We start from the raw sequence: 12,959 nt of genomic DNA on the forward strand, positions 1-12,959 counted from the left end.
TGAAATATTTAATATATCTTATCAGCCGATAGACGATCACTGCTGAACATTGGCCTCTTGCATGGACCTCCAAGCATAACGGTCTCGAGCCGCCAGCTTCCAGCGGCTCCCTGCAACCCGCTTGATATCCTCGGTCCACCCAGTGGGGAGTCGACCAACACTGCGCTTTTTGGTGCGGGGTCGCCATTCCAGCACCTTGGGACCCCAAAGTCCATCGGCTCTTCGAACTATGTGCCCCGCCCATTGCCACTTCAGCTTCGCGACTCGCTGGGTTAAGTCACTTTGGTTCGTCTACAGATCTCCTCATTTCTGATTCGATCGATCGATTCGCAGAGAAACTCCAAGCATAGCTCACTCCATCGCCCCCATCACCTTATAAATTTATATAATATTATTTTTTTCAAAAAAAATTCAGTAAAATTCTCAACCCGGAGTTGGGAAAATAATGGTAGATGGTACACCCTGTGCCTAGGATAAAAATTACATTTTGGTTTTAAATGACTAACATGTTTCGTAAATCATTTGTAGAAATATTTTCTTTTTGCTTCGATTTGACAAAAAAACACTAAACTTAGTCAAAATGTAGGAAAATAAATAATTTAAAATATAAAAAAACAAGGGATAAAATTAATTGAAGATTTTTATTAATAATAATATCTACTATTATTGTGAAAGTAATATTAGTATTTTTGACTAAAGATCTTGTAAGAATTTACAAATGACTACCCTATTAATAGTAATATAATAAAATAAATTAGTCAACTAAGCGACTGGCGACGCATGTATATAGAATGCAACTGTGGCATCAATGAGATGTTCTAGTCGTCAGCGATTCAATCTCTTCATTATTTATAACACAAATAAATTGAAAATGTTGTGCAAACACATCTAAAAAAACATCTTTAGAAAGACAAAAAAATTCAATACAAAAATACAACCGACTTTAAAATTATAAAAATGTTTTATCTAAACTAAAAAGCGAAAAATAACATCGTATGTGCTACCTTCTCAGTTTGCTCAGTGCGATCAGTTTGAAGACGGTAGGTACCAAGGTAGTGCTGTGTTAACACAGCACAGTTTCAGATTTTCAGGCTTTAATTAATTAAACCCTGAAAATCTGAAACTGTCTGAAAATCCTAAATCTTAATGATTTAAACGGCTTGAATTAATACATCACTAACTTAGTACCGCCTTTAAACCGCCACTACCACTACCGAAAAATAAACACGTAAAATTGCAATAAGTATTTTCAGTTCACAATATGACGGCAGATTATAATATCACGAGTGCGATTATAGACTAACGTATTTTACAATTTAACGGCGACATACATAATATTTCGTAAATGACAAACTTTCATACCCAATTTCATTCCCATTCGTGTAGAATTGCAAACAATACAAATGTCAAGACTCTGAGTTTAATTTGATTATTATTTAACACTACTACCCCATTTCACCACATTACAGATGTAACTACTGAAATATTGTAGTAAGTTTTTTATTTATCTTATTTTATTTTAGTAAGAGTTTACACATTTGTATACAAGGTAGAAACCTTGTATACAAATGTGTAAACTCTTACTGTACTTAGAATTTATGTAGGTAGAAACCTACATAAATTCTTTGGCTGTGTGCTGATGGTCAGACAGTCATCAGATTCTTCCTTTATGTACACATAAATAAAGCCTAGTGCCCAGCATTTCCAAATAAGCAAAAGGATCACAAATTAGATAATAAAATTGCCGTGATTAGTGGTACATTGCATGTTTAATGCATTTAATGACTTTATTATATTTGCGAATGCGGGTGTTAGTCACGCAATAGCGCTCAGTGTTTCATTTTAAAAGTGATTGTAATTTTTTGCTTTCCTCAATAAATCTCACCTACGCAAAAGCTTTTATTTATTTATTTATTGTACAGCCTTCGTAATATGGATAAATGTGCCAAATAGAATGCCAAAGATTTTTATTGAAATGGATTATTTAATGAAATGGAGTGAGTAAAATAATACAGAATCATTTTTCGATAATCTGTTTGTTGAAACGTAAAGTGTGTTTTTGGATGCACTGTGAGACATGAGAGTATTATTTGTAATACGGATATTAGGCTTGGTGCACACGGCAACATTGTGACGCGACAGTCGCAGCTTCTTTGAAACTCTTATTAATAGTGATCTTCTGTATAGAACTTTCATTTATAGTTATTAATGTAAATTTTTAAATTTGACTTTTAAAATGCTTATAAACTCAGCCGAGACAATGTCCTTCACAAAATTTTTCGGGTTAACAGAATATTATTAAAGAGTAAATATTAATATCAGTGTCATATGGACGTACAAACATGAAAAAAAACATTTTTTTATATTTAATATACTTTTAATATTATATTGTGTACGTGTACATTTCATAAGTAACGTTTATTTTATTTGACCTTAACTGCCAAACTTGTTTATTAATTAATTGATATTCATTGTTAATTGGTTTTATTAAGTTATCTAAAAGTATGTAATTATTACGAAATAAGGAATTATTATTATTACTTTGGGGTTAATTTAGAGTTAATTACAACTAACAAGTATCTCTTTTTTTAAGTAGTACATAATTTGTAAATTTGAACAATTTATATTAACGTCAAATAACTGCTATTTCTTATAAATTCATTTAATTATTTCTATCTTCACAAATCTGTTTTTTTCCCGTTTTTACAATCCGTACATCCGTTTTACACCGACTGTTGCAGAGAATGTTGTCGTGTGCTGAAAGCCTAACATGTAGTTTTAATTACATTTTGTAATAAACTCGTACTAATTCCATTTAATTCAAACCATGTGATAATGTTTTAACAAAATAAATACATAATATTAAAAGGCTCAACGCAAAACAGCGGTGTTATTTACTTCTTTATTTTATAACAAATTTTATTAAGAATGTATATTCTTCTTCTTAGGCTGCTTCTTCTGATTCTGGTATTGATGTGTAAAATATTTATTCTGTAAGTGCTTTGATGTCTTTATCGATAAATTATTAAAACTGTGCCAAACCATCATTTCGCTCTGTATATATTAATTTTATTAATAATAAAATATAAGATATAATCATTATATATAGTAGTTACATTATGTTAATAATTTTAAGATGGCAAGTCAATACATTCACAAATTGTGTTTGACTATAAATCATGACGTTGTACTTAAAGTGAAATGTTGCGTAAAATAATCACTACTCATGTCTTAGCGTTACAGGCAAGAAAAAACATAATATAATTATAATTGGACGTAGCAACGACAAAAAAAATATATACACACACATAATTATGTGTAATGTATAATATGTATATTTTTTTTTCGTTCTACATTGTGATACAGTTATAAATGTTTTATGATTATTTATTATAATTAATTTTATCAATTTGATTATTTGCGTTGAGCCTTATATGAAACTTTTGTGAATGGTTACCAATATGTCTAAATAATATACAAACCTTTGATATGGTATAGAATACGCAAATAGGTTCTATAATAATATTATTATTATAATAAATATAATAAATAGTTTTTATTATAATCAATGTACAAGTTTAGTATCTCACGGTGTATTTATCAGAAATAAATAAATGTGTTTTTTGTAAGTTATTTTAAAGATTATTCCATGTTTTTGTATAACCAAAGACAATAAAAATTTAACTACACAGTGTTATTTTCTGGGTGACCGAGGATAGTTATATGACGTCATACATACATTGATGATAGGAGGACATGGAAGCCCGTCAACCCACATGGAAAAGCGTCTAAGTCTTGGCTTTAAATCTCCTCTCTTAAGGAGTAGAGCCTTGAGTGGAACATTAAAATAGGCTTATGAGGATGATAGTGCTTATAATCAAATATAAAAAAAAGTAATACATATTACTAAAACTTTATATAAATCAGGATACAGGTACTTACAGTTGTCTTGTCAAGTTTACTTGTTCATTCTTCATGGTCCATAATGTCTTTGTGTTAAAAATTCAGCAAAATTATTTCGCCGCCGTAAAATCGTAGGCTAAAATAGTTAAACATTTAGGGATCGCACAATTTTAGGGACTGTAAAAAACGACTTGTCTGTACGACGTACGTACCTTCACACTAGAATTGAATATGAGCCTATTCACATAGGGATAACTTGAAGTCCCATGTGAACAATATACCTTATAATGTTACTGTAAACAAACGGTTGGTTTGGTAAGTATGAAATTTCTTATCTATACAAATTTTGCACGATTCAAAATCTACCTAAAATGCACTGATTCCCTAAATTTTCAATAAAATACCAATATTATTATACAACTGGAATACTAAAATTGTACCGTAACGCAAATCGCTTGGCGGTACGTCTTTGCCAGCCGAAGCCTCGCACCAGCCAGACCTGGACCAATTAAGAAAACCTCAATCGAGCCAGGCGGAGGTGGAACCCAGGGTCCGTTTTGTAAATCCACCACGCATACTACTGCGCCACGATAGCCATGGGGGTTTTAACCTTATTGCCTTCAATTTAACCAGAAACAATTTTTATACACAGGAATAGGTACAGCAATACTGTACAGCGATCATCATCATCATCATATCAGCCGATGGACGTCCACTGCAGGACATAGGCCTTTTGTAGGGACTTCCAAACATCACGATACTGAGCCGCCTGCATCCAGCGAATCCCTGCGATTAGCTTGATATCGTCAGTCCACCTGGTGGGGGGTCGATCAACACTGCGCTTACTAGTGCGGGGTCGCCATTCCAGCAATACTAGTGATAAAGTAAGAATGACGGCGGTGCTTCCCTGGACTAAATCATTTACTAAGAGCTCTACTACAAATAAAATCATACGATTTCTTTGTTTATTTATGCATTATTACGAATTCGCTTTAATGCAGAGGAAGATATCAATTAGCTATTTCGTGTGAAACATTATAAAGTGATTTATGAGGTGTTTACGAAATATCTACTTCTTTTGTTTTTCATAACGTAAACAAACATTCCAAGCATATTTAGCTTAATATATAACTTTGTGTATCTATGAAATACAAGATTTAAGTAATACCATATCCACGGTGCGAGTAATACTGTCGATATCGACGAGATATTTCAACTGACCCTTCGCACTTCACAAGTAAACTACTTGATGATCAATGAATTTGAACACAATTTAAGATCTAATTACAAAAGAAATATTTTTCATTCCGTAAATATTCATTTTAGAACACATGTTCCTTGGACATCACACTAATATCACACTATCACACTAATATTATAAAGGCGAAAGTTTTTGTGTAAGTGTGTAAGTATGTTTGTTCCTCTTTTACGTTGCGGTTACTGAAGCTATTTGGCTAAAATTTAGAATGGAAATAATTTTTACTCTGGATTAACACATAGGCCACTTTTCATCCCGAAAAAATCCATGGTTCCCGCGGGATTTGTTAAAAACTGAATTCCGCGCGGACGAAGTCGCGGGCGTCCGTTAGTTTTTAATAAATTTTCCATAAAGAATAACCCATGAGTTGTGGGAAATACTCCCGACCGTCCTATATATTCAGAGATATGATGCTTCGTCGTTTCGCAATATTAAACAAAATTGATATTTCCATATATATGGGGATATATTCGTAGTCAGATGGTCCGAGTTTCACGCGGTTAAAGCCATTTCAAAATATATTTCGCAAACCAGCGTTGAATGAATGTACGTGACTACGTCGCCTATGAAGCGTCAACGTTGCAATGGAATACAAATTCCACAATTCATACCTAAATGCATGCGGTATTCATGCCACATGCATCAGGGCATGACTGCGGACATGAATACGTAACATGACGTATTGCGATGGAACATGCGCTTGTATTAGCTTTATTATACATATCACAACATAATATGTGTAGTAGTTTTAGAAATGACTTGTAATAATGTTAGTTTCAGCGTCCGCAAACCATAGTTGAGTGATGTACTTGATGTTGATGCCAAGTCCATCCCAGACCAGAAGCTTAAAGACGTTACAGACTCAGAGACTCAAAACGGGCGATGGAACGACCTATGCTCGGAGTATCTCTGCGTGATCGAAACAGATATCAACCAAAGACACCGAATGCAATGGGCGGGGAACATAGTTCGAAGAGCCGATGGACGTTGGGATGAAGGTACTAGAAAATGCAGCGTTGGTCGACCCCCTATCAGGTGGATTGACGACATCAAGCGAGCCGCAGGTATTTGCTGGATGCAGGCGACTCAGAATCATGATATTTGGAAGTCCCTACAAAAGTTTTACGTCCTGCAGTGGATGTCCAACACTGATATGATGAATGTTAGTTTCGAAATCAGAAATCGACCATATCTTTGATTCGACTACTACACAAGGCATTTTATAGGGCACAAGCAAGTTAAAGAAACGTTTTTGTGTTACAACTAACTCATGAATTGTTACCCCGGACATGTTTCTCTAATGGGTCAGAATGGGGATGACGACAGTTTTTCAAAATGTACATAGATAGTATGCTAATAGTAAAGCAATTTTCGTAGAAGTAACCTTCAATATTAAGGAGCGACAGGGATTTAAAGAGTAAATTTTGCGGCGGTACCGTGGATCGCTAAAAAAGCTCCACACTAAATACCACTCAAGAATGACATCGTCGCTTAGTGAGATAGAGTATGGGCGTTCATACAAAATCAAAATAGTTCAAACAAAATTACAAATAAATATCTTTGTTATTTGTGTTAAAATTTTATAATCTTATATATTTTATAACCATTCAGACAATCTTATTTTTTTATGTTGTAATTAGTTACTTCCCACCCTCTCATAAAAATCAATGTAGTCATGTCTTCATTAGTCTTGTGGTGCATACAGACCTATATTCCACCCAACCAGAAAAGGCAAGTCAAGTGTTATAGCGTTCAGGTACGAACACTAAATTCACACACTAAATATTGCGTACCGTTTTGTCCCGATATTACCACAGATGCTTTTTACGCGGTTGGAACCGCTTTTCGTCTTCTTTTCTCATACCCTTCCCAAGTCTGTGTTTCCTGAATGAATAGGCACCTTCTAGGCAAGCGTGTCCCATCTTAAACTGTATTTACACTTACCATCAGGTTAGATCATGGTCAAACGCGAAAAAAAAAAACCGCAGAGAAGAGTTTTAAATAATAAAAACCTGTTTCCAAATCCGTCCCATTCCTGCACGATATTTTTCACAAAGTCATCACATAAAGCAATTTTAATGCCATCGAATCTAAAATGCACATTGTACAATGTTCATACGACACGCGAAGTTATCAGGCTGTCCGTTTGTTGTGCCTTTTATAAAAATGTCGTGCATTTTCCCGTTACAAAAACATCGAAATCCATTTTCACCGTAACAGAAATAAAGCTGGGAGAGGTCTTTTGTGTCGGCGCGCGGTATTTGTTTGGAAAACAAAAGTTCTGACCGCGTTGTGCTATAATGGGATTCTAAAACTACGATTTTACGGGATACAAACAACTAACAACTTTTGTAGTCGCACAGCTTTTTTGTGAAGTCTGGGGAAGTGCTGCTGTTACTGCGTTCCGGTCTGGGTATGATGATTAGTGTGATTCATCATTTCAACCCATAATCTGCTCACAGCTGAGCTCCAGTCATCTCTCAGAATTAGAGGAGTTAGGCCAATAGCCACGCTGACCCAATGCAGATTGGCAGACTTCACATACGCAGAGAATTAAGAAAATTCTCTGGTATGATTTTGGGAGGGAGACACGTGATATTTAATTTCTTAAAATGCACAAAACAGAAAAATACGAGGTGCATGGCCCAGACCGGATCACCACACCCTCTGGAATCGGAGGCGGAGGTCATATCCACTGGGTTATTACGGCTCTCATCTGAGTGATTACAGACATATTAACGGACACCCGTGACTTTGTCCGCCTTCAGGCCTAATCCAGTCTTCCATCTATCTCCTACCTCCAAATTCCATTGCCTTGGGCCTTCTGCTTGGTCTGTTTCACTTGGTTTTAGTACTTTCTTTTTTAGAGGCCTCTACCATCCTGTTTTTTATTTCCACAAGTTTTTTTACTCTACAAGTTAGCCTTGTAGAGTAAAAAACTTTTTTTTACAACAATCTCACCTGACGGTAAATGATGATGCAATCTAAGATGGAAGCGGGCTAATTTGTTAGGAGTTGAATAAAAATCCAGGTTTCTACACGACATCGTACCGGAACGCTAAATCACTTGGCGGTACGTCTTTGCTGGTAGGGTGTTAACTAGCCACGGCCAAAGCCTCCCACCAGCCAAAATAAGCCTCTTTATCTAAGAAGCGTTTCTTTTGCCCGGTTCAAATCAAAAGGGAAATTAAAATGAAACGTGCGAACGAACTGAATAACACTGTTTTAATAAAATTTTGTTTATCTAAAATGGCGGACATAGAACAGAGAGAGAGAGAGAGAGTAGTATACCCTTCTTCTTCATCTTATAAATAAGAAGACAAGTAGACGGACAAATATAACGGAGTGCACAAAATTGCGACTTCGATCTGATAGCAAGATTTTATAGAAATAATAGTTTTTAGCCTATGTGAGATCTCAGTCAGAGCTAACTAATCTTTGATAAAAACTACTACATGGGTGCACCAGACCAGTATCTTACCTATCGTTCTATCGATAAAACGAAGTTTCGATATTCACCGTAGAGATGTAATCACCGCGCGAGTCGCACTCAGAGATGTTTCCCCTTTAATTGCTTTTTCAATTAACGCCTCGACGATCTTCACTTCGCATCCGCGTAATGGACTCCGCATAGATTATTATTTTATTCGCCCAGACACGCCATTTTTGGTAAGTCCTGCAAATACTCGTATTTTTAACTAGACCAGCGCTTCTAGAGTTAGTTTAGTTAGTTACTAGAGTTCGTTTGTTTTCGTTAATAGATAGATATACATTTTTGGTACTCTCGACTGAATTTTTACATATTGCGTAAGCCAACTTTTAATTCCAAGTAAAAAAAAATATTTTTTTTTAAATAGAGTATTTGACTTATACGTTTCTTCTGTATGTGTCGTCATGCATTAATTAATTATAAGTAAATATATAAAATATATAGGTTTAGCGTTTGCCTCTGCTTAAAAATCAGGCGTGATTGCTCGCTTGATATCTGTAGGCTTGCCTAGAGGGCGCGTCTGCACTTGACTTGAAAATACCCATATTTTGTAGTAGAGTTAGGGAAAACGGAAGCTTGAAATGCATTACATACTATTGCAGTGGACATTCTCTAAAACTTCCTTCGATTCGGAGGGTGTAGATTCGAATCCGGTTTAGGACATGCACCTCCAGAAGTTGGAGGTGCATGGTGGTTCTGTTATGTGTTTTTTTTTAAGAAATTAAATATCATGTATCGGTGAAGGAAAAACATCGTGAGGAAACCTGCATATCTGTGGCCAGCTTGGTGGACTATAATAGTCCACCAAGCTGGCCCAAGCCTAACTACCTTAAACTATTAGTAACCTAAACAGTTTCATTCTGAGAGGAGACTATTGATTAACTAGTAGACAACATTGAGCCGAATATGGATTGTTCATGATGATGATGATAAAGACACAAAGGTACTTACAATATAAAAAATAATGATAAATATGCGAAGAGGGAGTGTCTGTTTTCACAAATATTATTCTTTGCCAGCGCCGTTTTCAGACGTTCATAATTCCATTTGGCAGACGACGGTAAGTACACCTGATACGCTTTTAGAGTTCCGTCGCAGAATGTGTTACTAACTATATTCCATGAACAACAGCCCTGATTTAGTATACCTTAAAGCAGATTATAGTGCTCTTTTTCATATATTCAAAAGTTTCAAGGTAAAGGGACCGGACTCGACACCGAAAGGTCGTGGGTTCGATCCCCGCTCGTTGGAGTATTGTCATACCCTTACAGTCTTTTCAGTTAATTAGATGGGAACGGGAATTTTGGTTATATTTGTAAAATATAACCAAAATTCAGAGCAGTCTTGTATGTTTGTTAGGGCGGGTGGACTCCAAATGTTTGCAATGCAAAATAAACCTTGGCTCAGTGTGGGCTCTTCTCGGACCAAGGCGCGTTTGGAGCCCTCGTAACTTTAATTTTAAGTTTTCAAATGATTATTATCACCATTATCTTAAGTTTAATATTATTACTTGACGTTTCGAAAGAGCTTGTAAACTAAGCCTATTTGAAATAAATGAATTTTGACTTTTGACTTTGAATGTTTGTAAACTCAAGTAACTAATTGTAGTCTATATCCAAATTATTTCACCGCGGCTAGATGTTTCGACTGGTGACAGAAGGACTGGCCTGGCTGTCCAGCGCGGAAATGCAGCCAGTATTCTTGCCACCATTCCACATGGACATGATTTGTATAGTTATTAGGATACGCTTTTTAGAGCTTCAGTGTCTACGTCAGTAAAAGCAAAATATTATATTAAAGTTGTACAAATTTTGTACACAATGTTGTTGTGCAAAAAAATATTGATAGATTTATTAAATGAATGAACCGTGAAAATAAAAATCCAAAATAAAGATGGATGCTTTATTCAGTTATGTACCGATCAACGAAGAACATACGACTGCATTGCGAATTGCGATGATTAGCTTTTGTCTGAAGATATAATAATTAGAGTTTGCCCCATCCATATCCGCCCTTGCCATATCCGTATCCGCCCCAGCCGAGACCGCCCCAGCCGTATCCTCCGTTAAGACCATAGCCGAGGCCGTTGTTAAGACCCCATCCAACGGTGGATACGGGGACGGTCTTCAGGATGGGGGCAGTTATGATGGGAGATACAGCCACGCTTTTGATGATGGGGATAGGAGCTGCTTTGATGATGGGGATAGGGGCTGCTTTGATGACGTTTTGAGTTGAAATCGCTGGCCCTACCAAAACACCTGCAACGGGGAAAAGATTATTATGAAAAATAAATAAATAAATTAAATTATTTCATCACACGCTGGCTTATTTTTTGCGCAAAGGATCAGCCTGGCTGTCCAATGCGGAAATGCAGCCAATATTCGTGCCACCATTCCACTTGAGTATGATTTATATAGTCATTAGGATAAGAGCTTGAATTCCCTGTTGTATCCTTTTTTTTAATACATTTATGTTTCTATGTATTGCTATAATCCAAGTCTATGGAGTAAAATGTATGAGAGCCCGTTAGCTGAACATACCTAACATACATAAGGCTACAGTTTGTCAGCCTATTCTAACCATGGGGTGGTTAGACCAATCATAGAGTTTGGACAGGCTTTGGAAGGTCGCAATGGTCCAGAACCACAATCATCAGCATCAAATCAGCCGATGGACTTCCACTTCATATGCCTTTTGTAGCGCCTTCAAAACATCACGATCCTGAGACACCTGCATCCAGCGAATCCCTCCGACTCAGGTAGACCAACTGCGCTTTCTAGTGCGGGTCGCCATTCCAGCAGCTCCCCGCCCAGAACCACAATCCTCCAATTAAATAACAAACTAAAAAATGATATAACTCACCTCCCCATCCGCCATAGCCGCCATATCCTCCGTATCCGCCCCATCCACCATATCCGCCCCAACCACCATATCCGCCCAAACCCAAGGCTGAGCCGTGGCCGGTCGCGACTACGGCCAACAGGCAAGCCAGCTGTAACACAACAGAGGTTTATCATTTTTAAAAGGATCACTGTCCAACCGAGCTCTTCACATTCTCATGTAAAATATACGCTACTTGTATTTATAGTGAACGTGATACAGGGAGTTGTGTATAAGATTAGGACCACAATCAATATACTAAAATAGAGATGTTTGTATAAAAAGTCCTTAATTTTTCAAGTTTACAGATTACATTTTAAGAATACTCTTAAAACTTAACCTATAGTCCTCACATTGCCTGATCTATAATTGAAATGAAATGTAATTATGTAATTTATCGTTCAACTAGCGGACGCCTGCGACTTCGTCCGCATGAAACTCGATGTAAACTTTCAACTACATCTACCCTACCACTATCCCCCCCTACCCCTGGCCCTGCCCCCCCCACCCCTTAATTTATAATATTTTTCTGTCATAAGAACCATCTCCTGACAATAACAAACATTAAAAAAAAATTGAGAAATTGGTCCAGCCGATCCAATTAGATTAGCGTTAGCTTTTAGCGTTCTCTGTTCACAGAACAGAGAGCGCTAAAAGCTAACGCTTAGTGGGCCAGCCAAACAAAACATATGAAATAAAAGAAAAAAAAAGAATATTAAAAATGGGTTTCTTGTAATTTGAAACTAGAATCCATCCCAAATCCTTCCTAATTTTTTTTATAATAAGAAATATTAAAAAAAAAACAATTGTAGTAAATCAACTCACAGTAACGTAGGTGTTCATTGTAGTTGATTTCTTCAGACGAAGTGTACCGACGTTGGCAATCAGCTGATTATATATACCGCCCGGTATCCTGCCATGTTACAGCGTAGCCCACCACGCTAACGCAACCGACAACGGCGAGATCCTACGTAGGCACGTGTATCCTCAGCTAATTAGCTGTTCGCAAGATTTTTTTCATTAGCCATTAAATTCTTTGTGTAAAGAATTTCGTGTAAATGTTTAGAATTTGTGAGTGTTATTCATATTAACTTATTATGGCTAAAATTCCAGTGATTCAACGTCAATATATACCCGACTACCGGACTCATACGGGGCCCTTACCTTATATACCTAGGACATATGATCCAGTTAGGTAGGTCCAATTTCGAGAAAGAGGTGAACCGCCGAATTCAACTCCGCTGGGCTGCAATCGGGAAACTCCGCGATATCTTTTCGTCCGAAATCTCAGTGCCTGAAGACAAAACGCTGCAAAAGTGTTGCTAATAGATAACCTATGGTTCCGAGACTTGGTCGCTAACTATGGGCCTCATAAGATGGCTCAGAGTCACACAGCGGGCGATGGAACGAGCTATGCTCGGAGTATCT

General features: G+C 36.6%; 1 protein-coding gene across 1 annotated transcript; it reads right to left on the reverse strand.

Annotated features, from left to right (window-relative positions):
* Nucleotides 1-10,539: 10,539 nt before the first annotated feature.
* On the reverse strand, nucleotides 10,540-12,520 carry LOC112050887 (glycine-rich protein-like). Its single transcript, XM_024089290.2, has 3 exons — nucleotides 12,357-12,520; nucleotides 11,514-11,643; nucleotides 10,540-10,909 (listed from the first exon to the last, which is right to left on the reverse strand). The coding sequence occupies exons 1-3, from the start codon at nucleotides 12,372-12,374 to the stop codon at nucleotides 10,638-10,640; spliced, it is 420 nt and encodes a 139-aa protein (XP_023945058.1). The 5' UTR covers nucleotides 12,375-12,520; the 3' UTR covers nucleotides 10,540-10,637.
* Between the last annotated feature and the right edge of the window lie 439 nt (nucleotides 12,521-12,959).

The sequence above is a fragment of the Bicyclus anynana genome, chromosome 13 (assembly GCF_947172395.1).
Source record: "Bicyclus anynana chromosome 13, ilBicAnyn1.1, whole genome shotgun sequence".
Lineage (NCBI taxonomy): Eukaryota > Metazoa > Arthropoda > Insecta > Lepidoptera > Nymphalidae > Bicyclus > Bicyclus anynana.

Excerpts from the sequence above, each read along its gene's own strand:
- LOC112050887 (XM_024089290.2), bottom strand. Across the intron at positions 10,910-11,513 it reads CGGCTATGGCGGATGGGGAG|GTGTTTTGGTAGGGCCAGCG; the intron begins GTGAGTTATATC and ends TCCCCGTTGCAG.